The 27,061-nt window shown below is 37.3% G+C and overlaps 1 protein-coding gene across 3 annotated transcripts in view; it reads left to right on the plus strand.

Annotated features, from left to right (window-relative positions):
• LOC111159002 (golgin A4) overlaps positions 1-27,061 on the plus strand; it is a 129,297-nt gene that overhangs the window by 45,187 nt on the left and 57,049 nt on the right. For 2 of the 3 annotated variants that reach the window (XM_022521363.1, XM_022521364.1), the window contains exons 4-11: positions 2,500-2,814; positions 5,910-5,957; positions 9,332-9,388; positions 14,720-14,818; positions 15,383-15,512; positions 16,631-16,818; positions 17,109-17,192; positions 19,283-19,430. In XM_022521363.1, the coding sequence (XP_022377071.1) occupies positions 2,500-2,814; positions 5,910-5,957; positions 9,332-9,388; positions 14,720-14,818; positions 15,383-15,512; positions 16,631-16,818; positions 17,109-17,192; positions 19,283-19,430 (1,069 nt within the window). Of the gene's footprint in view, positions 1-2,499; positions 2,815-5,909; positions 5,958-9,331; positions 9,389-13,827; positions 13,863-14,719; positions 14,819-15,382; positions 15,513-16,630; positions 16,819-17,108; positions 17,193-19,282; positions 19,431-27,061 lie in introns of those variants that run through there. The other variant, XM_022521365.1, reaches the window with a different exon arrangement.

The following is a 27,061-nucleotide window of genomic DNA, read 5'->3' on the forward strand; positions in this document are numbered from 1 at the left end:
TTTACATATGAAGAAACAGAGTCACAGAAGGTTAAGTCATTTGCTCAAGGTTATGTTGCCAGTAAGCCGTAGAGCTAAGACTTGGTCCCAAGATGCTTGGTTTCGTAGCCTGTGCTCTTACCTACCACATCCTTTAATCAGAAGAGTCTGTCACATAAGCTTGTATATGGCATTCTTATTTGTAACTTTGTTTTTTATTTTAGTCTCCTTTCTCTAATATTAATGATAATTGCTAATGTTTATTGAGTATTTGCTATACTGTAAGCACTTTGCATGTATTAATAACTCATTAGTACTTGTGGCATCCATATGAGATGGTTGGTATGACTATTATCATCATATAATTATTTTTATCATCCCCATTTTACAGAGGGGGAATAAGACTAGTGAAGTGATTTGGTCAAGGTCATGTAGAACATAGTGGTGGAGCCAGGGTTTGAACTCAGGCACCCTTACTTGACAGTCCACAAGCTGAATCGCTGTACTCAAACATGTTACTTCCAAATGTGGTGTAGGTGGCAGTTATTAAGTGTGTCAGCTTTTGCAAATACATGTTTTTGACATTGTTCATTAGCTTTTGGCTGACCCTAAAACAGTTATCTCTAGTGTTATTCAGACTTGCTTTACCTGTTTGTCCTAGGGCAACTTACTATCTCTGTGACGTGAAAAGCACGTTTTGGCTTAGGTCAGAAGTGGTTAGTAAGGGAATATCAGTAAAGCAGTTCTTCAGAGTTTTTGAGCATAGGGTCTGTCCTCTTCCTTAAGACTTTCTCCATCTCCCCCCTCCTCCAATATACAGGTGAAACTTAGACATTATGAAAAAAAAAAAAAAACAAACCTAGAAAGTACAAAAAAAATAAAAATGAAAGTAAAAAATCACCAAAAATTTTGCCATGCAGAATCACACACTGTTAACTTTTGGTGTTTATTCTTAATGACCTGATTCTAAGAGTGTTTGTGTGAACATAAACATATGTTTACACATATGTATATATATTGAAAAGTACATGTAATTGCTTTAAATCAAAATTAGTTCACAGTATGCATACTGTTTTCTATCTTGGTTTTTCCCATTTAATAGTATGTTTTGTACCTCCCTTCATATATCATAATTTATATAATATATCCTCTAGTGGTGTACATTTGGGTTTTTTCCAGTTTTAACTATTACGAACAACTTCTGATAAATCTGTGTATATGAAGAGGGTGGGGCGTGTTATCCCCTCTTACTTATTCCCACCTTACCTAATACTATTACTAAATCTCTAAAATCCTTGAGTAAAGTATTCTTGGTTTGATTTTTAAAATTGTATACTTAAGAGACTCTTTTTGTTTTCCTGTAATCTTTGCCCACACATGACCTCAGTCTTCTCTGAGCATTCATTCCTGGCATTGCTGAGGTCCTTACAGGTGACCCTGTGCTGCTAATGAGAATGAGTTTAGTGGAAACACCTGCTAAATACTAACTGCTGTCACCTGAGCAGAAATGCAGTTTAAAACAACGTGTTGAATTATACTGTTTTTCATTGTTACTAATCAAATGAATGTGTTATTCAAATTAATTAAGATAACAGCTCTTGCTTATTACTATTTCTAACATCAGACTTACTGATCTGTGCAGAGGGACTCTAGCTCAGACTTTTCAGCTGTCCTCCATGATTTTTTTTTTTTTTTAAGATTTTATTTATTTATTTGACAGAGAGATCACAAGTAGGCAGATAGGCAGGCAGAGAGAAAGGTGGAAGCAGGCTTCAAGCAGAGAGCCCAATGTGGGCCTTGATCCCAGGACCCTGGGATCATGACCTGAGCCGAAGGCAGAGACTAAACCCACTGAGCCACCCAGGTGCCCCGCCTCCCTGATTTTTTAATGCTTATTTTTGTTCCCATTAGACAGAATGATAATTCAAGCAGAGCTGGATGTCACTAGTCAGCTCTGCCTAGCATTCTGTTATTGAACAAAGTGGGCTCACTAAGCATTACCCTCACCCTTCCTCCATTCCCCTCCTTTGTTGAAGGGAGTGATGAATGGGCACCTCCAAACAGACTCAAGGTAAAGCCCACTTGACTTCAGCCACACAATTCATATTATATACTCCCCTTTTAGGTGCTGGGTATGTACTGCGGATACAGATACCACTGCTTCCAAGGATCTTACAGTTGAGGGGACGAATCCTCACAGCATAGCTGTGATGTCAGCTGGGAAAGTATGGCATCCGTCTCTTTTACAGATGTGCAAACTGAAGGGACAGTAACTTAGTGAGGCGTGTTCCACTGCTTGGTGACCAACCTGGGACCTATACCTGAGTGCTCGGACTCCAGGTCCAGTGCTTTTTCAGAAGTAACCAGATGTCTCTTGTTTTTCAGAAAGCATGTGTTATGTACAATGTCAAGAATATAAATTGAATTTGTTAGAACTTTTAATAGATTACTGATGGTGATAGGGAATACTGAAAGTTTAAATGTGCGTTTTAACCAGGTTTTGTTGGGTTTTGGTTGCAGTCTGGTGACATGCAGTCTTTTGCACAGAAGCTCCAGCTCCGGGTGCCTTCCATGGAGTCTTTGTTTCGAAGTCCCCTAAAGGAATCTCTCTTCCGATCTTCTTCTAAAGAGTCTTTGGTACGAACGTCTTCTAGAGAGTCCCTGAATCGATTTGACCTGGACTGCTCTGTGGCCACCTTTGATCCATCTTCTGATATGGAGAGTGAGCCAGAAGACCCGCTCCCTAATTTAGAAAGTCTCAGCAAGGAACAGTTGATTCAGTGGTTGCGAAGAATGGAACGAAGATTGAGTAGCTACAAAGGAAAATATTCTGAGGTAGGAGCATGATTTTTTTGCCTCTATATAAAGTTTCCTCATTGTTTTCTGATTCATGTTACTGTATGGTTTTTACTCTTGTGGTTGTCTAAACTGTTGATTCCCTAGATGAACTGATTAGTGAAGGGTGGGTAGTCCGTGGCATTATCCAGTTAGGAGATTTTCAGGTGAACAGAAGCCCTTTGGCAAAACCTTTAGTAAAATTTTTGGAGAAGGTCATTGTTTATAGCTTTCTGGTTTGCACATTCTTTTTTTTTTTTTTTTTTTTTTTTTTTTTTATTTGACAGAGAGAGAGATCACAAGTAGGCAGAGAGGCAGGCAGAGAGAGAGAGGGGGAAGCAGACTCCCCACCAAGCGGAGAGCCGGATGTGGGGCTCGATCCCAGGACCCTGGGATCATGACCTGAGCCGAAGGCAGAGGATTTAACCCACTGAGCCACCCAGGCACCCCTCTGGTTTGCACATTCTATGCCTCTTTTTTCCCCCAGCCCTTATCTCCAATGTTGCTTGGATACTTAGTGCACAGTACATCATCTTTCCTTCTCACATTTCCTCCCTTGTTCTTCCTCTTAAATGTTGTGGTTCCAAAATGACTTCTTCTGCCAGCCAGATTTCCATTACACTAACCCCTGTCATGTTTTAGGTAGTCGGATTTTCTGACACATCTGGTTCACGCTCATTATATCGACATTTAAACTTTCCCTCAGACGAGTCTTTAACTGCTAAACCCCTTGAGGATGACTTTGTGTGGTCTAAGAGAGGTTGTAGTCCTGCCCCATCTCTCTTTTCTGTTTGTCCTCTTGGGCTGAATTGTATGAGTTGCCCTGTGTAGTTAAAACAATTTATCTTTAGGAAAGCCTTATCAAGAGCGAGTTGCCCATGAATTTTTTTTTAAAGACAATGCATAATGTTTTATTGTCTTAACAATTTGTAACCCAGCATTGCAGTTAATTTTAATTAATGAATAATAAAGTTCAAGGTTCGTATATAAAGTTACCCATAACTTGTATTTCCAGTTATGACTTCAGTATGCGTAGTTTTATCCTGCAGCCAAAAATAACAACAGAAACCTACAAAATACCTTTTTAAAACTATAAAGTACTGACAAAATAGAAAGTATTAGACGAAAATCTATCAGCTGCTGGAATCTAGAGATGTAAACAGCATTAAAGCTATCTATTTCATGAGGTACTTGTGGAATTGGGCAACTTTTTCCTTTAAATGTATTATTTTTTAAAAAAGATTTATTTATTTGAGAGTGAGAGAGCTGGGGGAAGGGCAGAGGGAGAGGAATCTCAGGCAGACTCCCTGCTGAGCCCAGACCCTGAGGTGGGGCTTGATCTCCTGACGCAGAGATCATGACCTGAGCCAAAATCAGGAGTTAGATGCTTAACTGTCTGAGCCTCCCAGGTGCCCCATTTATTTTTTATTTCTATCCATGTTAATAATCGATAATCGTCCTGAATTATTTGTTGTTGTTGACTTACCCATGGCTTCTTAAGTTTGAAGCTGGGGCAGTAGTATAGTATTTAAATGCAGTGCAAGACACTGCATTTTATATTTATAGTGCCATTGAGTTTTACACCATCTCTGTGAAGTAGATATTAATTATCTCTGTTTTGTAGAAGAGGGATTAGAGACTCGTAGATACTTAATCATAGAGATTAAGTCATGTGCTTAAAGTCACACAGGTAGCAAGTGACAGACTGTGAATTTGATTTTAGGTCTTTCTGGTGGTTTCCACTCTTCTCTGCTGCCCCAGGTCAAGTCATGCAGCTTATTAGGAATGAAGAGAGCATGTAGTCTTTGTCTCTGTAGTCCTTGCCACTGTAGGTAACCAGGATAACATGGTGCTATAAGTGACATCTAATTGTTGGGCTGCTCTTCCACCTGTCCTACTCCCTGGTTTTTGAGTACCATTTTCCTATCCAGTAATAAGAATACCTATGTTAAGGTAATAAGAGGAAGAGGATCATGGTCTTTGGCAGAACTTTTTTCTTCTTTATTGCCGGACTCACCTTCCATTGCTGCCTGCCTCTCAACTCAAGACATCAGCAAATGTGTTTGTGGCACACAGCAACCTTCCAAGGGAAAGGCAAGGCTCAGAATAGGGAAGTACTTCTTCCCCTAAAGCTGTAGCCTATGTCTTCAGAGTCCTCTCATACTTCTGAAGTGGGTCCAAATAATTCAGTGGAGCCATGTGCCTAATTTTCAGAGGAATAATGCTAATTAATAGGTTAAAAGATTGGTTAATCCATAATTTCATCAGGTTGTGCTAGAACGTTCAAGTATCTTATTTACTGGGGTTAAATATTTAAACATCTTTTTAGGACCAAAATTACCAGTTTTCATCTGTTGGTTATAAGTTCCTTTCCTCAGATTTTTACCCAGCCGTAGTCATAGCTCCTATAATCAGAGACTTTAGAGATTAATTACATTGTGCGTAATAGCCCAAAAAATCACCTGATGAACCTGCTAAATAAACATGTATCCTGTCCCCCAACCCCTAGTCTCATTCACTTAGTCTGGGGTGGGACCTCAAAATTTCTCTTCCTAGCAAGCTCCCTGGGGATGCTTTAATCCATACCCCATTCATAATTAAGTGCTGAAATTTAAATATTCTATTTATTTGAGAGAGAGAGAGGAAGAGAGAGAGAGTACACACGAGCAGTGGGGGAGGGGGTGCCGGAGGGAGAGAGGGAGAGAGAGACTCTGAAACAGACTCCCCACTGAGTGTGGAGCCCATTATGGGGCTCAGTTCCATGACCCTGAGATCATGACCTGAGCTGAAACCAAGCATCAGATGCTCAACTGACTGAGCCACCCAGGTGCCCTTAAGTAGTGAAATTTAAAGACGTATGTGTCTGAGGTGAGATCATGTACAGATATAATACCTTAATTTTGTAGTCAAGTTACATTTTACTTTTCAGAAACTTCTTATGTTTGTTTTGATTGTATGTGCATCTAACTAGGTTGAATTATCTATAAAAGGATTCTTCCGATTTGTTTATTATTTTTACTTTTATAAAGATATTTTAGCAGAATTTAGAATATTAGGAATGACTGATGTTATTGGTGACTTTGTCTTTATTTTAGCTTGTTACAGCTTATCAGACTCTTCAGAGAGAGAAGAAAAAGTTACAAGTAAGTGATATCTTGGCTGTGATATTAATTCATGCATAATTTTTTTAAAGATTTTATTTATTTATTTGACAGAGAGCAAGATCACAAGTAGGCAGAGAGGCAGGCAGAGAGAGAGGGGGAAGCAGGCTCCCTGCTGAGCAGAGAGCCCTATGTGGGGCTTGATTCCAGGACCCTGAGATCATGACCCAAGCTGAAGGCAGAGGCTTAACCCACTGAGCCACCCAGGTGCCCTGATTCATTCATAATTTAAAAACTAGAGACTTATAGTAAAATAGTTCTGACCCTTACTTTTTTTTTTTTTTTCCCAGAGCAACCTTGTATTTTTTATTTTATTTTATTTCTTTTCAGTGTTCCAAAATTCTTTGTTTATGCACCACACCCAGTGTTCCATGCAATACGTGCCCTCCATAATACCCACCACCAAGCTCACCCAATCCCTACCTCCTCCCTTCCAAAACCCTCAGTTTGTTTCTCAGAATCCACAGTCTCTCATGGTTTGTCTCCCCATCCAAATTCCCCCATCTCACTTCTCCTCTCCATTTCCCTATGTCCTCCGTGTTATTCTTTATGCTCCACAAGTTATTGAAACCATATGATACTTAACTCTCTCTGCTTGACTTATTTCACTCAGCATAATCTCTTCCAGTCCCGTCCATGTTGATTATAAAAGTTGAGTATTCATCCTTTCTGATGGAGGCATAATACTCCATTGTATATATGACCATATCTTCTTTATCCATTCGTCTGTTGAAGGGCGTCTTTGTTCTTTCCACAGTTTGGCAACTGTGGCCATTGTTGCTATGAACATTGCGGTACAGGTGGCCCTTCTTTTCACTACATCTGTATCTTTGGGGTAAATACCCAGTAGTACAATGGCAGGGTCATAGGGAAGCTCTATTTTTAATTTCTTAAGGAATCTCCACACTGTTTTCCAAAGTGGCTATACCAACTTGCATTCCCACCAACAGTGTAAGAGGGTTCCCCTTCCTCCATGTCCTCTCCAACACTTGTTGTTTCCTGTCTTGTTAATTTTGGCCATTCTCACTGGTGTAAGGTGGTATCTCAGTGTGGTTTTTCTTTTAAGATTTTATTTATTTATTTGACAGAGAGAGATCATAAGTAGGCAGAGAGGCAGGCAGAGAGAGAGGAGGAAGCAGGCTCCCTGCAAAGCAGAGAGCCCGATGTGGGACTCGATTCCAGGACCCTGAGATCATGACCTGAGCTGAAGGCAGAGGCTTAACCCACTGAGCCACCCAGGCACCCCTCAGTGTGGTTTTTGATTTGAATCTCCCTGATGGCTAGTGACGATGAACATTTTTTCATGTGTCTGTTAGCCATTTGTATGTCTTCTTTGGAGAAGTGTCTGTTCATGTCTTCTGCCCCTTTTTTGATGTGATTATCTGTTCTGTGTGTCGAGTTTGAGTTCTTTATAGATTTTGGATATCAGCATATATTCTTACTTTTAATAATTCTCCATGTGATCGACATATTTAATGTATTTTACTACTGGGGATTTTAATAAAGAGAGTGAGTGAAAAAGCCCAGAGATTTTACCTCTGGTAGGGATGGGCTTTTTTGAGTTTTGAATCCCTGCAGTGTTCAAGAGGTTTGGATTTAAGGCATGTTTGCCTCTTTCAAACATGCTCTAGTGTCTCGATCTGCAGGTTGTATCTTTGTTTTAGGGCTAGGGACGTACAACCTTCCTAAACTTTCCCTTCTGTTTTTGAAATACCTGCAGACATTTCTGTTCCTTATCATTCTACCAAGGTGTGAACACAAGCATCCTCTCTCTTTTTTTCTGAGGATGCTTCTTGTAAAGCTCTTGGTCATGTATGTGGAAAGAGTGGAAGCCATTAAGCTCTTCTGGGTGACCCACCTCGACCCCCCAGTCACCCTGTTCCGTGGCTAGACATTTCCCACCAGGGTATCCCAGGTGATAATTCACAGGTCAGAGCTAAAGGGAAGTATCCACTCTACTTTGAACAGTGTCATAAGTTTACTGTGCTAAGATATATAAATATTTATCATTTAAAATAATGTTTTATTAAGGAGGGCACATATTGCATGGAGCACTGGGTGTGGTACATAAAAAATGAATCTTAGAACACTGAAAAAACTAAAATAAAATTAAGATGTACTTTGTCATTTAAAAAAAATAATGCTTTATTAATTTCTGCTTCTGTCCTGAGAAGGATGGAGAATTATGTTCTTACATTTGTTAGGTGTTGGCATTCTGTATCTCTGCTGTATCACTTATCATAAACGTTTTAAAATCTTTTAATGGTAAGAGATATAGAAAATCATGCATAAAAATATAGTCTTTTTTTTTTACAGTAAAAGTTATTTTAAAGAGTTTAGCATTTTGTCCCATCTAAAGACGCTAATTACATAACAAAAAGTTATTTAGAAAGTGAGTTTTGGTAAAATTAATTTCCCCATGTACATTATCTTAAAATATTTAATCTGCCATAAATAATCTCCATTAAGTACAACATTAAACTTCCTGGCTTTGGTCTGGAGTATTATCAGTTCAGAAGGGTAACACCAGTTATTTATTGCTGATTCAGTGTTCTCATTGTCCATAACAAGTGTGAAAATTAAGTTGTTACATATGCAGCCATCAAAAAACCCAAAATCTTGCCATTTGCAATGACGTCATGGAACTAGAGGGTATTATGCTAAGCAAAATAAGTCAGTCAGAGAAAGGCAATTATCATATGATCTCTCTGATATGAGGAATTTGAGAGGCAGTGCGAAGGGGTCGTGGGGGGTAGGGAGGGAAAAAAATGAGATAAAAAGTAACTCAGGAGGGAGACAAACCATAAGAGACTCTTAATTTCAGGAAACAAACAGGGTTATTGGGGGGGGAGGATAAGGTGGCTGAGTTATGTCCATTTGGGAGGGTATGTGCTATGTTGAGAGCTGTGGATTGTATAAGACTGATGGTTCACAGACCTGTACCCCTGAAGCAAATAAATACATTATATGTTAATAAAAAAATTAAGTTATTACAAATAGTTTTTAGTTTTTTTGACAAGTTTTCTTAAACATAAGGTCTTTTGAAATGGAGGGTAACTCTGATTTAATCCATTCTATTAATAGTCCATAAATTCATACTCAAAAAATTCATCTTATTCCTACTTACTCCTAGTGTCTGGGGGTACCCTGCTTGTGTCTCTCTGAATGGTCTTTGGATTTTTATTTCTAGATGTATGTAATTTTACCACTAAGTGGCAGTAGAGAACTGTGGTTGCCCAGTCCCAGGGTAAAGAATGTATAAAGTTCAGTGACATGTGCTCTTTTTTACTTGCTTTTCATTACTATGTCATGCAGTTGTTTGAACCAGCTTTTTTTTTTTCTTTTTAAAATTAAAGGGTATATTAAGTCAGAGTCAGGATAAAGCACTTCGGAGAATTGGAGAGTTAAGAGAGGTAAGTTGTAGTGATAAATACTGTGAGAATTCAATTTCTCATATTTATCACAACTCTTAAACTTGTTGGGATAGTTCATATACACTTCGTTAATTGTAGTAAAAACCAACCAGCCCAATGCTTAAGGCCAGAGATCGACTTTTATGGACTTTATTTCTGTGATTTCTCTACAATATGTGCTGGTGGAATTTATGACATAAGAATGCCTTATTTAGCAGCAGAATATCAGTTGCCAGCTGACAGTCAGTGGCAACTTTCAAGGCTAACTTGTCTCTTCTATTAGGTATTTGAGGCTTCTTTTCATTTTTCCTAACCAACAGTCTTGATAAAATTAAATAAAAATTATGTTCCTTGTAATTTTGGGAGGTAATTTTTACAGTGACATATTATAGTTCAGGCAAATATATATCACTTGGAATCATACTTGACTTGTTTTTGCTCCTGTCTTATCTTGAGAAGGATGGAAATTATTGGCTTATATTGGCTAGAGGGTAGGATTCTGTGATGTTGCTGTATCACTTAAACATTGTGATGCCTTTTAATTGTAAAGTACAACAAATATAGAAAATTGTGTACAAAAATATATAGCTCATGTGTGTATGGTAAACACTATTGTAACCACCATGGTCAAGAAATAGAGTGTTGCCAGTCACCCTGAGAGTCTCTCTGTGTTTCCCAATCCAGTCACAGCACCTCCCTTTCTCCAAAAATAACTACTGACTTTTGTTGTGCTTCCTTGTGTCTCTAAGGTTTTATCACCGAAATGTTTGATTCTAGGTACTATAGTCTTGCCCTTATAAAAATTGTTTTGATATATCTTTTAAGTCTCCTTAACTCTATATGTTCCCCCTGCATCCCTTTTCCTTATAGGCCATCTATTAAAGAACCTGAAGATAAATGAGAAGACCCAAAATTACTCATTTGCCTTATTCCAGCATTATAAACACAACACTAATACTATCACCATCAATTATGATTACTGATATTAGTTAAATAAGTTTTTATATGCTATTTGTTTTTCCACCTTTAAAAATCTTTTTCCATACTATACTGTTAGATCATAAGCCATTACATATGTATTCTTTCCCTTTTAACCCTTAAGAAAACCCTCTTAAGACGTACTTGTCAGAGCCACAGAATGACAAGTTTTAGTTCTTTTTTATTAGCTGCCTACTTGTATTAGTTTGCTATGCTGCTGCAGCAAATTGCCACAAACTTAGTGGCTTAAAACAACACAAATCTCAGAAATTTGACACAAGTCTTACCAGGCTAAAATTAAGGTGTCAGTTGGGCTGTTCCCTAATGCAGGTTCAAGGAGACAGTCTGTTTCTTTGCCATTTCCGGCTTCTAGAGGCTGCTGCATCCTCTGATGCATAGCCTCTTTCCTCCATCTTCAAAGCTATCAGTGTTGCATCTCTGCCATTCTACCATAATCACTCCTCCCCTTCTCTCTGAACTCAGTTGGCAAAGGTTCTGATTTTTAAGGACCCATGTGATTAGATTGGGCCCCCAAATCCAGGATAATCTCCTTATTTCAAAGCTCTTAATTTGATCACATCTGCAAATTCTCCTAATATGTTCCAGTTTCCAGGATTAGGATTTAGAATCTTTGGGGCCATATTCTGCCTACCACACTGCCTTTAGTCAAGACTATAATCAATGAAATGGCCAGGAGACAGTTAATAAGGGAAAGGAGGAGAAATAAGGGGTCTAGAGGCCATGTAGTAAATTTGCTGTTCGGTGCATATCTATACCGTTTTTGTAGTAGCTAAGATATATTTCTGAACCATAATCCTGGTTGTGGTTACATGAACAGAGATTTATTCAGTAATTTATATGTGAGTACTAGGTAGATAAGTGAGGGTCTGGGTATTTTAAATTTTGTTCACAAAAAAAAAATTTCCTTCAACTAAATAGTATAACCCATTAAATCATGATTAGTATTTAAACATTCAGAGTGCTATGTGTCATAAAATGTTTTGTTTCTTTGGAATTAAAGTCTGAATAGAAGTTACATACTGTTTCGTTAGTATTTTATTGACTTAGACTGGGGCAAAACAGTATAATGTTCCTTATTTTGTTATGTCAGGTTAGTCAAGGCATCAGGAAAGATGTTAGGTTTGAGGTTGGTGTTGAGGAGAATAACTACCTTGACTTCCAGTGCTTTGACAAAACCTCAGATGGGAGACCTTCTGGACAAATGACTGTGATTTGATATTGTTGGAGCATTCATTGTATCCCTGGGGATAGGAGCTTTCTGTAAGTTTGCTGTGGCCAAAGCAAGAAAGAAGGCATATGCAGATTTCTACAGAAATTATGATTCCATGAAAGAGTTTGAGGAGATGAAGAAGACTTGTATCTCTCAGGGTGTAAAATAATTTTGGAATGTAAAGAATTTCTTTGGGTTGAGTTCCATGGAAGTTTGTCACTGACCTGTGTTTGGTTATGGAATAGTTTCCCTTTATAAATAAACAACTAACAAATACTAGGGGTAGTAAAAAGAAAAAAAATTTTTTTCAGAAAATAGTCCTTCGTATTTTATATCTTCCTCATGTTGTTATGAGTATATGCATGAGTTTAATCCATGAACATCTCTCCTAATATTTTCTGGGGAACAAAACAAAACAACAGTTCTGTATAGGCAAATATTATGTCTTCTGTTAATTTCTAGCATATTAGATATTTGGTAATGAATCAGATAAAGAAGTAAAAAGGTAAGTAAAAACATATCCAGCAGATACACTGTAATTTTCTTCGCCTGGTTTTTTTTTTAAAAGATTTTATTTATTTATTTGACAGACAGAGATCACAAGTAGGCAGAGAGGCAGGCAGAGAGAGAGGGGGAGGCAGGCTCCCTGCTGAGCAGAGAGCCCAATGCGGGGCTTGATCCCAGGACCCTGGGATCATGACCTGAGCTGAAGGCAGAGGCTTAACCCACTGAGCCACCCAGGCACCCCCTTCGCCTGATTTTTAATCTTAATATCAACAGGTATAAAATAGGAATATCATACTATGAGAAGCTATGAAAATTGTGAGCTCATCTAAGTAGATAGGGTTCTCTGATTTCCTTTTAAGGCCAGTTAAATGGGGAATAAATGAAGACATTGTCTTAGCTATTTCCTCCTTTCTCTGTCCTTCTATCCATGCATGGTATGTTCTTTTTCTGGGTTCACCCAGGTGTAGCTGGTTATGAGCAACTGCTGTTCTCAAAGCTAACTTCAGGGAGGGAGGGTTCATTTTTTTGCAGCTTGAAACACATATGAACATAGTGGGTAACATAGGGCCGAGATAAAAAATAGTTAAACAGTGAATGTATTTGATGCATTCTACATATCAGGATTTTTCTCTAAGGATATAAACAGAAAGACCTTGCAAATTATATGCATAAAAATGTTAATTCCAAGGTTTCCAAAATTTGGAAATAGTCTGAATGGTTACAAAAGGAACATTATTGAATTAGTTGTTATATTTAGTAGTATTAGATAGCCATTTATTATTATTGTGCTAAAAAGTTGGAATAGGATAGACATACACTTAAAGTCTAATCAGAAGAAATTTTTAAAGTAGGAATTGACTCTAGATAGTAGAGTCTAGTTCTAGAGCTAGTGAGATCACTATCATGAAAGTGTTGGACAGTTGGCTAGCCAGCCTGTGGGCTCTAGTTGGGATATAAGTAGACAGTTCTTAAGTTCCTTAGTAATTGTAGTCTTTACTGTTTATGGAGTACTTAATGGTAGAATAGGCTAAGTTAGCAGGGGGAGAGAGAAGAAGAAAGGTTTATAAGATGCTGCCATTGCATCCAACGACTTCGTATTTACATGGGGAGATGAAACTATTTAAAGCCTGAAAATCATCATATAAATTGAGGAATTTTTGTTGGTTATTAAGGATGGTGTGTAACAGAGTCTAGTATGGTAGGATGTAGAAAAATTATTTGGAAGAAATGAATTTTAAGAGATGTGCAGGAGATGTGTAGCTGTTTTATACTAAAGAATTGTTCTGTGCAAAGTCATAAAGAACAGTGCTTTCTAGACTTATGGATTTCATGGACTGAAAAACTACCTTCTGGTTCCTTCTGGATATGGGGGAAAGGAGAATTGTCATAGTCCTGCAAACTTCCTTTTAAAATTTTATTTATTTATTTATTTGAGAGCAAGCCTGAGAGAGAGCGAATATATGTGGGGGTGGGACAGAGGCAGAGGAAGAGAGAGAGAATCTCAGGTAGACTTGCCACTGAACTAAGCTGAAACCAAGAGCCTGACGCTCAACCAGCTGAGCCCCCAGGCACCCCAGAGCTGCAGACTTTTATTTTTTCGAGTAAGGATGTTGAGAAGAAGAAACCAAATTCTTTTATTGTCATTATTTCATGAAAGAAAGTTTGTGTTTTTGTTTTTTTTTTTTAATTTTTAAGTAATTTCTATACCCATCTCAGGATCCCGGAATCAAGATTCACATGCGTTTCTAACTGAGCCAGGTAGGCGCCCTGAAAAATAATTTTTTTTTAATAACAAAAAAAGACTAGGAAGGACATATTCTCAGAGTAAAGGACTGTTGTTTAAATGAAAGAAAAACTCTCTCTATTGGCTTTCTGCTTGTTCACCATGGATCAGTGTAGACTTCATTCTGGTACTGTCTTGATTCAAAGACTGACATTTGGTGACTACTGCTGTTTGAGCCAGGAGTCTTTAGTGAGAGGAACAGTACAAATGGGATCTTGGGGCAGTGTTGGTGTGGGGGAGAATAGAGGACAGCTAGTGCTTCAGTGTTTTAGTGAGAAAGGGTCGTTAATGACCTAAAGAAATTAACATTCTAAATAATTTCGGGAACTTGGAATTTTTCTGTTTGGTGGTCAACTAGTTCAGCCTTTTTAAAAAATTTTACAGAGGAGGAATCTTCTGATTTTGGCTATTGACTGCTTTTGTGTATTGGGAGGAGAAAGTTTCTATTGGCTATGGCTATCTGGTATAAAATAATGTAGTTTCAGATCAAGTGCATATAAGGTAGCACAAGTAGTAAGATATCTTAAAGTAGGATAAAGTTTTTTTTAATCTTAATTGATTGTTTTATCCTCTCCACATTATCATTACAGAGCAGTCATTACAGCTCTGAAAATGCACTTTCTTTTCTTGGATCTCATATTATTTAAGGACCAAAATTACCCGCTGGGATTAATACCAATGTTTTACCTGCTGATTCTTCTCTAATTATTATGTTTATGCCTTGTCTTAAGAAAAATGCAAATCTGGATTGATCATGTTTTTAAACTTTGAAAGCTTCAAGCTTGTATTTTTGTTTTTTATTGAAAACTACTTATAAAACTTTGTGTTTTAGGAGCTCCAAATGGATCAGCAAGCAAAAAAGCATCTCCAAGAGGAGTTTGATGCATCTTTAGAGGAAAAAGATCAGCATATTAGTGTTCTCCAGACTCAGGTAAAAGATTAAAAGAAAAAGAGTGGCATTTATAGATAAAGAAGAATTAAGGGGTTTTGATGGGATATCTCATAAGTTCCAGATGTTACAAAATGGCCTATTTTTAAAACTCTTGATTTTCCTTAGTTATATTTCAGTATAATTTTTTAATGTATTGTGTCTTTTGGCTAACTATGATATCATTGAAAATAGCAAATATAAAATCAGCTGCATTGGGAATAAACGTTTTATTTTGATTTTTCCCCCTAGTATAGTGAAAAAGAATATCTTTTGCTCTGTCCCCTCTGTGTTTTAAAGAAAGTACTACTGTGTAGTTTCTCTCTCTCTCTCTCTCTCTCTTTATTTTAGAGAGACAGTGAGTGTGTGAGAGTTGAGCGGGGTGGGTCCACACAAAGGGGAGGGAGAATCTTAAGCAGGCGCCATGCCCAGCAAAGAGCCAGAAGCAGGGTTTACTCTCACAATCCTGAGATCATGACCTGACCCGAAACCTGGAATCAGATACTTAACCAACTGAGCCACCCAGGTGCCCCTCATTTTTTTTCCTAAGGTACATTTCTTTTTCAGGTTTCTCTGCTGAAACAGCGGTTACGAAATGGCCCGATGAATATTGATTTACCTAAACCTTTCCCTCAGATGGAACCACAGGCTGAAGGTGTCTCTAAAGAGAACACAGACAGTGATATAGAACCAGTAGGTAAGCTTCATCTTGTCCAAATGTTAATTTAAAAACTGGAGAAGGATGTTGACAGTTTCCAGGGCATGATGTGGGCTGAGGTGGAAGTGTCCTCCAGGAAGATGCAGGAGTTTTTGTTGTTTTGTTTCTTGGCTTGTTCTTCAAGAGAACAAAGCTAAGTTATTGTTTTAAAACTTGAAAGTCTGTGAGTAGCACCACGTTTTCATTGTAATTACAATTCATTCTAGTGTTCTCTTCAGCAGCACTTATACTAAAATTCATTATATTACACTATTCTATTGATAGCAGTAGCTAGATTTCATATAAACAGGTCAGTTCTGTTTAAGATTAATGAATTTGCTCTTTTCATTGTTTGGCTATTTCCGTTATAGTACTGCTTACATACTTCTACATTCAAAGATATCTGATTTGTTTTATTATTTGCTTTCTAGTTAGAAAGGAAGGAATAGCTAAATTTTGTTTCAAAATCCAGTTACAGCTTCCATACTCTTTGAGGCTTTAAGGCACATATTTAGTAAAATTCCCACTTTTTATTTACTGGCTTTTTCTCTCAAAGATATTTATGATAAACTTTTAGTCCAGCCAGAGCCAGAGCAAGGTGCTGAGCAGCTGTCTAAGTAACCAGGCTGCAAAGGGTCCTGAGATTCCCTTGGGGTATGAAAACTTAACTCATAAATGTATGGAGAATGTAGAAAGCTGTACTTAACCAGTGACTCCTCTCAGGACAGATTAGAATTCATTGGAAAAAAATTTTTATTAATCTTTTTGGTGGTGGGAGCCAGGACACAGAGGGCACTTTTGGATAACAAAAGATGGTCATCAAACTGTCTTCTAAGCAGGGCGAATTCAGTTAATGTTAGTTGACTACTGAGGGTTTTGTGCCATTTGGGGCGGGGCTGAACCCTAGGGAGGTGACTGTGCTCCTCAGCTTCTTTGGATACAGATCATCCAAATGGTGAGACTTGAGGGTGGGCAGGGTAGCCCTCCCTTCTTCGTCTCAGAGGATAGCGGAGCATTGGGGTGAGAATACACCCCTGTGTACTAATGGAGTAACTGTCCCAGGGAGCCCTTCTATTCCTTACTGACCACCCCTGCTTGTGCTGCTTTATTGTTGATAGTGGTAGATGGAGCTTCTGCTAAAACACTGGAGGTACTTCAGCAGAGAGTTAAGCGGCAAGAGAATCTTCTGCAGCGATGTAAGGAAACAATTCAGTCCCATAAGGAACAGTGTGCGCTGTTAACCAGTGAGAAAGAAGCCCTGCAAGAACAACTAGATGAAAGGCTCCAAGAGCTAGAAAAGATGAAGGTAAAAGAGCAAATGAGTTTGGTTTATGTAACCCTGTAAAGCTAGATCCACAGGTCCCAGCGTGGCCTGCATCTCCCTCCTCTGCGGAGCCTTCCCCTTCCTCCGCAGACAGCATGGAGATGACTCCCAAGTGGCCTGGGCTTCGTAGCACTTGCACCGTCCTTTCCAGATGTCCTGTATACTTTGCTCTTACTGGACTGAGAAATACCTAAATTAGATAAAATGTTTAGAGTTCTCATATGAGGAGAAGCTTTATTAGAGATGGAAATGAATTTTTAAAATTTTTTTAGGAGCTTCATATGGCTGAGAAGACTAAACTTATCACTCAGTTGCGTGATGCAAAGAACTTAATTGAACAGCTTGAACAAGATAAGGTAAACCAATAAACCTTATGATACTAAAATTTGTCAGGGGGCCCCAGAATTCCATTTTGGAAGCAGTTGGAAGCATTGAGGCTTATGCTTTCCAAAGCTGTTGTAGTTGCTTCCATGAAAAACTTTTTGTTGTAATTTTGAAATTTAAATAATGATTACCGTTAGTTGTGTATCATGTGAAGCTGATTCTCTGTGATTTTTTTAAATCCCACTCAGCATTTTGATTTATAGATTGGAATAACTGTTGAAAAAGAAATCTGTTCACAGTACCTAACTACTTTTTAGAGAAAAGTTGTATTTTTTATAGTTAAGACACTACTCAATGTGAATAATATTAAGTATTGTCTTCAACGGAAACAGATTAATCTCTCAGATAAATTGCCTAAACTGAAGAAGTAGTAGTGTTATATTAGCATAAAGAGAAGTTTCTGCAAATGGATTTTGGGATTCATTTCAGGTGAGATTGGCAATGTACAGTTAGAGCGGCAGCTGTGGCTATGGTAGCAGAGGCAACTGAAAATTCATGGGCAAACGCTTTTGGGCTGAGTCTTTCAGCCCCAAATTCTTGGGTTCTCTTTCTAAAGCAGCTTCCAGTGGTTCACATTTTCTTCCTTATGCTACTTGGCAGCTATAGTATTTTAAGTGGCCATGCAATTAAGAACATGTCAGAACTGTTCTGCTTTTGAATGTGTTAGCAGTCTTCATTCTGTGATGTTATTTTGCTAGAGTCTACTCCATACACTTCATGAAGGCCCACTTAAAAAAAGTGAACTCACCATCCAGCTTCAGCAGTTAACATCTCAGGGCTAATGTTTTATCTGTATATGCCCAGCCCTTATTATCCTCAACCCAGAATTTACTTTGTTGTAGAGCAAAGCCAAGAAATCTCATAATTTCGTACATAAGTATTTTGAAGTAGTTTTAAAGGACTCTTTACTTTTATAAAATTGTAACTACATTATCATGATCACATCTAAAAACTTAATTCCTTAATACCATCAACTATCTTGTCAGTTTCAGATTTGCCCTTTGTCTCATACTTTATTCCATTTTTATGAATCAAGATCTAAGTAAGTTTCTTTCATTGTAATTGGTTGATATGACTCTTAAGACTTCTTTTAATGTATAGGTTCCATTGCCTCTTTCTCTCTCTCCGTGTGTCTTTTTCTCCATTGTGATTTGGTTTTTGAAGAAACTGAAGGCCAGCGATCTTGTTTTGAAATTTTGTGTAATCCCCACTTACCTGGTTTTTATCTGTCCATTAATATGAGCCATCTGAAAGAGTCATACCCTAAAGCAAGGTTTGATGAACCCTGTAAGTAAAGTAATAATCTTAAGACCCATAAAATAGCTGTCACAAAATCTTATTTTTCAAGAGACAAGTCAAACTACCCTGTTTCTTGTTAGTTGCAAGTGACTGATTCAGGTTTTAATATTTGATTCCTTTACCCCCATAGTGACCTTCATATTATGTGTAGATTATCCAGAGAGTGGGAAGACAGTAGCAGTTAGCAAATTGGAGGAATGGGGGTGGCTCACTGATAGTAGTGAGGAGTGGCAGTGGGACCAGAGACTGTCACAAGAGAAAAAGCAGGTTGATCTGTACCAGTCTTGGCCCATCTTTGTGGCAGCAGTAACCTTCCACCCTCAGTAGCCTCTGAGGCTCTCCCCATGTCCCAGCACAGATCAGTAACATAGTTCGTGGTGGCCCTGAGCCAAGTACAAAAGACTGTATTTTGTTTATTATAAACTGTTTACTAAGGGAAAATTATAGCCAATATTTATAGAAAGAGTATAAAGTAATTCTTTAAATTAAAATGTGTTTTTAATACTCAAAAGACTAAACTTACTATTAAAATAATTTTTGTATTAACAAATAACCCTGATCTGCCAGGTAACCAGGGTTGTTATACTATGTAGTGTAGTATGGAGTGCAGAGCACAGACTTTAGTTTGTGAAATACTGAAATCATTCTTCTGCTGTACTTAGTGAGAAATACTATGTTTTCTGCCTTTTAAGTAAGTTTGATATGTGCTGTTGATGGTGCAGTTTTGTTATACAAATGCTTTAGTGTCTGCACTTCTGTTTAGGGAATGGTAATAGCAGAGACAAAACGTCAGATGCATGAAACCCTGGAAATGAAAGAAGAAGAAATTGCTCAACTCCGCAGTCGCATCAAACAGATGACTACCCAGGGAGAAGAGTTACGGGAACAGAAAGAAAAGTCTGAAAGAGCTGGTAAGAGCTCAGGGGTTATTTGTTTTATGTTAGAACTCAAAAGTCATGTAAAGTGCTGACCAGCCAACATTTAGAAAAATTAGTTAAATATTGATACTGGTACAGAGATTCTAGATAAGATACTGAACTGTTCCTTAGAGGGGGCAGGGGCTGGTAAACTATGGCCTAGTGAAATCCCGCCCATGCATGGCCTATTTGTAGGACTCTCAAGCTTAGAATGCTTTTTACATTTTTATGTAGTTGAAAAAAAGAATATGTGACAGAGACCATATGTAGCCTGAAAAGTAAAAAATACTTACCGTTTGGCCCTTTATAGACATGTTTACTAACTACTGCCTTAGAGTATCAAAATTCAGGTTTACAATTTTGGAACTCCTCAAGTAGGCACAACATTGTACATATTACATGAATGCAACCTTATTGGTAGATGCTCTAGGGTAAACAAAAGGGTAAACAAACAATATGAGAGTATAAAGAAAGTATAAGATAAGCCTTTTAAGATAACAGAATTATATTTTGACACAATAAATGCTAGGCTGTGAAAATGTGGAGACCAGCATAGTATTTCACAAGGTACGATAATGAGTAGTGCCAGGAAAGAGAGGAGAGAGCAGAGGGAAGGAACATTTCAGGTTGGTGAAGGTGTGAGTTTTGAGTTGGGCATTGAGGAATGAACAGAATGGGCCTAAGCAGAGAGGTGGGGCAGCACACATTCCAGTTACTACAAGGTCATCGCAGGCACAGTGACTAGAGGGCATGTGTGAATTAGCAGCAAACAGTTCTTGCTCAAGTGGGAAATAAAGTTGGATCTGAAAGAACTGACTGTTAAAATCTTAAAAGGGGAGTGGTGGAGCTTAGACTTTGGTATACAAGGCAACAGGAAACCAGTAATAGGAAAGCATAATGTGATGGAAGCTAGTGTTTTACGTAGACAAGAAATGAAGTGGGAAGTCAGACCTAAAAACAAAGGCAGAAATCCGGGTGTGTGGGACTAGGGACCAGAGGGACTACAGAGCTCTGGCCACCTTGGCTGGGATGAATCTAGGAAAGAAAGGAAGAGTAGCATCTGCAGAATTAGGCATCTGATCAACTTGCAGGGACAGAAAAATAATAGAAGTCTACGATGACACCAAGGTTTGAAGCTTAGGAGACTGAATGAACAGTGAGAAGTCAGAACAGGAAATCTAAATGGGGAAGTTGAGGAATGGAGTGAAGTGATGAGTTTGCTTACCTACTTTGAATTTTGTCAGTCGTGAGCTTTCCAAATGAAATTGCCTTATAAGAATTTGGGAAACAAGCTATTGTTTTTTAAAGGAGTCAGTAGCCTCAGAGAAGCCTGTCGTTAAATCCGTCGGAGTGGCTGATTTCTTCAGAAAATTGAGTCATAGCAGTAGCGGCCGCAGCACTGCAGCTGCTAGTGTCTGGGAGTGCGCACGGGCCACCGCTGCTGCTGGTGGGACAAGGAGCCAGCATTTAGTTTTTTAATGCAAGGCTCTGGTATGAATGCTTTACTTGTATTCACTTGTGTGTGTGTGTGCTTGTATTTAATCCTCTCAGTTTCTTTGAAATAGGTGCTGTTATTACAAATAGGAAAACCAAAGAACTTCAAAGTTAAGTAGCTTGCTTACGTTCATGCGCGGAGAGTAAGTGTAAAGTCAGGGCTTCAGTCCAGGCGTGCCGCGTCCAGAGTTTGTGCTCTTAACCATAGGGATCTTTAGTTTGATAGAGAGCAATAACTGAGGGGAAAAAAGGTTACCCAAGAAGTCATAAGAATTGTGGGTAGTTATGCTTTGGGGAGAATATAAGAGGCATTTCCAGAAGTGGGAGAGGTAGGTTGAAGACTTTAAAAAAGGTCTTCCACTTTGGTGAGGATTTGATTCCTAGGATGTAGTTTGAGAAATGATTTTAGAAACCAGTTTGTAAGGTTTAAGTTGGGAAATGGATCTAGATGAGAGAGCCAGTTGGTTGATACCAAATGGCTCATAAATTCTCTTTGCAGTTGTTTTATTAATAAGTGGTTGGGAAGTTTAGTTAATAAATTTGTTTCCAGTAAACCCAAGACAATTTCCCTCCAGAGAGCATTAATTGACAGCAACTCTCAATATAATCTCTGAGGAATTACCTGCAGCAATTTGAAGCATATGAGACATTGTTAAACAGGTTTGTTTCGGTGAATAGAAAACCTAATGCATAGTCTCAGCTTCTCATATCAAGCTTTTGGATTTTTAGTGCTGCTTTTGTTGACTAATGTAGCCAGTCAAGAGAAAATGTTGATTAGGGGATTAATTTTCTTTTAAAATTGGAATGTATCTTGTGAGGAGGTAGAAATCCATGACCCAATATCAAGGTGAAAGAGGTGAGTGACAAAAAGGTAGACAAAATACAGTTATTTCACATGTAGATTAAATATTTCCCAGGCTCCCATTCTAGTCAATTCCTTAGTTAGTACAGCCTTCCTTCTCTTGCTTCTCCAGAACATGATTGTATTTTGTCTTTAAATGGAATTTTCATAAAACCGTATTTTTGTAAATATTTCAGAGCTTGTAGGTTGAGAAACTTTTTTGTTAACAGTGCCATGAAATATCAAAAATTAATAAATACTTAAAGAGAGAATCATGATTTAGTTACTTAATAAAGACATTACCTTTGGAAAGTCTTTGAATCACACAGTTATAAATGGTTTTATGGATATTTTAAGAATTATATTTGTAGTCCTAATTATTGGACTGTAACAGAAAGTTAGACTCTTTCTACAATGAAGATACTGCCTTCTAAATCTATAACGAAGACTGGTCTTGCATAACAACTGCATTTCATCTAATGATCGTAGTTAAGTCTGAACAGAACTCTTGAAATATAAAATGTTTAATTCAAGTATAAAATGCACATGCCAATTGACAGAAAAATTCCCATTTAATGCTAAAAGTAAGAAAAGGTCTTTTTATGTAAAAGAAGTAGAGTTTCCATAGTCTATGAGCATAATCTGTCTCTTGGAGTATTCCGTTCCTCTGTGAAATATTTGTCTTTCTCTTTCTTGAATTTAAAATTCAGACTAAACATACAAGAGCTGGCCACGGGAAAGAAGCATTAACAGCATTAACATCATTAAAGCTTGTAGTTGTTAAAGATTTTCAAAAGTAAATTTGTGTATGTAAAACAATTATAAAAGAAAATCAACTCTCCTAATTAATTTTCAACTGTAAAAATTTAACCCTGATATATTTAGTAATTCTTGACATGTGGCCATCAGTAAACAACTTACTTTTTTGGCTCACCTATTCTGGTGGTAAAAATCAGCTCAAGTACATTTCCCACTACTTCCCACCACTTTTCTTGGAAAACAATCTATTGCACTGGTTCTCATAGTTTTTCTAAATGAGCTGTGATAGCTCCCATATGTTGGAGGACATGGAAATTTAAATGTCTCTGATTTTATTTTATTACTTTTAAAAAATATTTTACTTATTTATTTGACAGATCACAAGTAGGCAGAGAGGAAGGCAGAGGGAGGAGGAAGCAGGCTCCCTGCTGAGCAGAGAGCCCGATGTGGGCTCGATCCCAGAACCGTGAGATCATGACCTGAGCTGAAGGCAGAGGCTTAACCCACTGAGCCACCAGGTGCCCCTAAATATCTCTGATTTTAAAAAGAACAGTTCTACTCTAAAAGATGGAAACTATGTGAATATGGTGACATGCCCACTTTACTATAGACACTGTATCAAGATGTAGTACTTATTCTACTCTCTAGAGAACTGTTGGGCATGTCTGGTTTTGTTAAAATTATTTATTTTAGTGGATAAAGAAAACAAAAAACTAATATATTTGTTAGAAACATTTTACTACCATTGTTGATAGTTTTCCTTTCTAGGTGTCACTTAAGAACAGATGGCCACATCTTCAAGTAACCAGATTTTAAACTTAGAGAAGTCTGGTGATTCAGCTTTAGTGCATAATGCTGTATTTTAAAGATTTTATTTATTTATTTGACAGAGAAAGAGAGATCACAAGTAGGCAGAGAGACAGGCAGAGAGAGAGGGGGAAGCAGGCACCCTGCTGAGCAGAGAGCCCAATGTGGGGCTCGATTCCAAGACCCCGAGATCATGATGCTATATTTTAGTTGCCGGATATTATTACTAATCGTTTAGAATATTATCTCTTCAGTGCAACACTGGTGCAGAATGTTAATGCTGCTAAATTTTGTCCTAGGTTTTGGCTGTTCTGTGTGTGTGCATGTATATGTTTTAAGTGGGGTAAAAGGTGGAGATAGCTTTATTTATGTTATTTTATTTTAAACATAAATTATATTTTAAACATAAATTATGTTTATTTATGTATCTAGTTATTAATACAATGTATTGCAAAAGCATTGGAACAGAGAGAAATTGAAAGCACATCACTATTGTTTCAGTACACTTCCATTTAGTCTTTACTCCAATCCTTATTTTTATATTATTGTAATTCTATTGTACATATAATTTTGTATGCTGCTTTTTTTTCCATTTAACATTATATTGAGTACTTTTACGTGTTGCTAAAGTACTAATGCATTTTAATGGCTGTGTCAGAATGCATGTACATCACTTAACCATATTCCTCTTGATCACCATCTAGATTATTTTATATTTTTGCTTTTATGAATAATACTATAACAACTCTGTCATACAGCTTATTCCATATTTGAATTTTTTCTCAGAATAAATTTTTGCCAATAGACTTCTGATCTTTTTTGTAGGTTAGTTTTAGGTATATAAGTATTACCAAAAATCCACAGCAGTGTTAAGTCCCCTACCCCCCATAAAATGTTCTTGCCTACAATTTATGCAAAGTAAATAAAATATTCTATTTAGATTAGGAAAGTTTCCAAAGTGTTTTCCAGAGTATCTTTTATAAATCCTGTTTCCCTTTCATTTACCCTCTCTTCACCTAAGTCATGTGTGTTTTATATGATTGGCTGCATTTAAAAACTTAGATTAACTCTAACATTCTTTGCTTTTTTTTTTTTTTTTTTTTAAAGATCTTATTAGAGAGAGAGAGGAAGAGAGAGCGAGCACAGGCATACAGAATGGCAGGCAGAGGCAGAGGGAGAAGCAGGCTCCCTGCCGAGCAAGGAGCCCGATGTGGGACTCGATCCCAGGACTCTGGGATCATGACCTGAGCCGAAGGCAGCTGCTTAACCAACTGAGCCACCCAGGCGTCCCAACATTCTTTGCTTTTTTGTTGCCATGTTGTGTTTGTGCAGGAAATAAGTTTTTTATTCATTTGTATAGTATAGGCCTGATATATCAAAGACATTCAGTGGAATATATTTATTTGACATTTGAAGGGCCCTCTTAAATAGAGTTTATGTATTTAAGTAATATGTCAGATTTATGCATATTTATATAATAAACAAAAATCAGATGTGTATTTAAGTGCTTTGTTAGTTGCTGATAATTTATGTAACAGAGTTTTCTTGGAGTCTTAAGTCTCACAAAACATCTTATTTTTGTGCATCCACACATGCCAATAAGTGAATCATGGTGCCTTTCCCAAGCCTTGTATGAACAGGACTGGGGTAAGGGCTATTTTTTTCTTATCATGGGTACTTAGAATAAGCTTTATAAAGAAAATTCCATGTTTCTCAGGCAAAAAAATTATGACAAAGTAGAATTTATGTTTGTCATGTTAGAAAAGTAATATGTACATATTTTGGCACTAAATGTATACCTGATGGAAAAATTTGTTACTTCAAATGGAATTAGGTTTTCATTCATTATAGGTGATTTATTAAATAGCCATATGTTTGTGGGTACTTGATATATTTTTACAGTAGTAACTGTGCATCTCTGTATTTTCACATTCATTGTCATCCTGCACTTTCGTCCCTGGCAGTGTCACTGTTGCTGGAAGGCATTAAGAACACATTTCTTTGCTACAGAATCATACTTTCTTTTTTGAGTAAAGTTGACACACAATATTACATTAGTTTCAGGTGTACAGCATAATGATTGAACAAGACTATGTGTTAAGCTGTGCTCAGCACAAGCGTAGCTCCCATCTCTTACTATAGAGTGCTATTATAGTACCACTATCAGAATCATATATATATATATATATATATATATATTTTTTTTTTTTTTTTTACACAGACCAACAGAGAGAGAGAGAAAGAGAGGAAGAGAGCAAGCATAAGTAGGGGCAGTGGCAGGCAGAGGAGAAGCAGGCTCCCCGCTGAGCAGGGAACACAATGTGGGACTCAATACCAGGACCCTGAAGTCATGACCTGAGCCAAAGGCACACACTTAACTGACTGAGCCAGCCAGGTGCCCTCAGAATCACATTTTCAATTTAATTAAATTTACTTAGCTTTAGCGTAATATTTTCAAGATTAGTCTGATGTTTTTAAGGTATTTAACGATAGTTAAATTTGCATGGTTAATATAAGGAGTACATGAAAATTTGGATAGATCTGTAAAATTTTTAAAAGTCAAAGCGTGTTCGATCTGTAGAGTGAATCTTGTTATGAATTTCAGAAAGTGGTTTAAAATGTAGATTTCCGTTGTAAAAGTGATACTAAATTTTTGAAGACCCCAATTTATATTTAAGTATTGCACTATCTGGTTTGTGCCACTGGGTGGTAGTATTATGTTCATTTTTATAAAGTCTCGACAAGTGGTTTTCACACTCCTTGATCTCAGGACCTCTTTGCACTGTTAAAAGTTACTGAGGATTCCAAAGAGCTTTTGTTTATGTGGGTTACATTCAGTGATATTTACCATATTAGACATTAAAACTAAGAAATGAAAAACATTTTTAGTTCATTTAAAAAAATAAGTTATAAACTTGTTACATATTAATCTAAATCTTTTTATTAGAAATTACCTGTGTTTTCCAAAATGAAATTTAGTATGAAAAGTAGTCTTGTTTTACATTTTTGCTTATCTCATTGTTCGGCTTAATAGAAGATACTGTATTTTCACGCCTGTTTCTGTATTCAGTCTGTTGTGATATGTTATTTTGGTTGAAATATCTAAGGAAAATCTGCCCTTATATAGATATGCAGATATGTATTTGGAAAAAAGAGGCCCTCACAGACCCACTGAAAGGCCTCAGGGCCCTAGGATCTTTGGACCACACTTTGAAAACTGCTGCTCTAGACTTTTTTTGTTTTTATTCACCAAAGAACGTTGATGGTGGGTGGGAATTCTGATAAACAAAATTCATTTTATTGCTTTCTCTGTTAATTTGCATTTCATTCATTTTTTAGTATTACCTGTGTTTTTGTCTTTAATTTAATAACATACATTTTAGCAGTTTTTTTTTTTTTTTTTTTTTTTTTTTTTTTTTTTTTTTTTTTTTTTTTTTGCTGGGATGAAGACATGGGTGCTGGCTTATTTATTCATTCCTGAAGTGATTAATCAGCTTCTTAGGACCAACAGTTAATTGGTGGGTTGGCAGCCTTTCTGCGCTTCTGCATCTGTTTATTCCCTTGCAGAGGGAGTAAAAATGGGTCTTAACTATCCTTACAGTAAAGTGTCCTCTGGGATAGTGCAGCAAAACTGTAACGCTCCCTAGATCTCAGAATTCTGGCATTTGTTATTGCTGTGGGTAAGGATGTTGAGGATGAGGGGAAGTACCGAAAGCAAACATCA

This window comes from Enhydra lutris, unplaced genomic scaffold, assembly GCF_002288905.1.
Source record: "Enhydra lutris kenyoni isolate GAN:26980312 unplaced genomic scaffold, ASM228890v2 scaffoldscaffold66, whole genome shotgun sequence".
In the NCBI taxonomy this organism is placed as follows: Eukaryota; Metazoa; Chordata; class Mammalia; order Carnivora; family Mustelidae; genus Enhydra; species Enhydra lutris.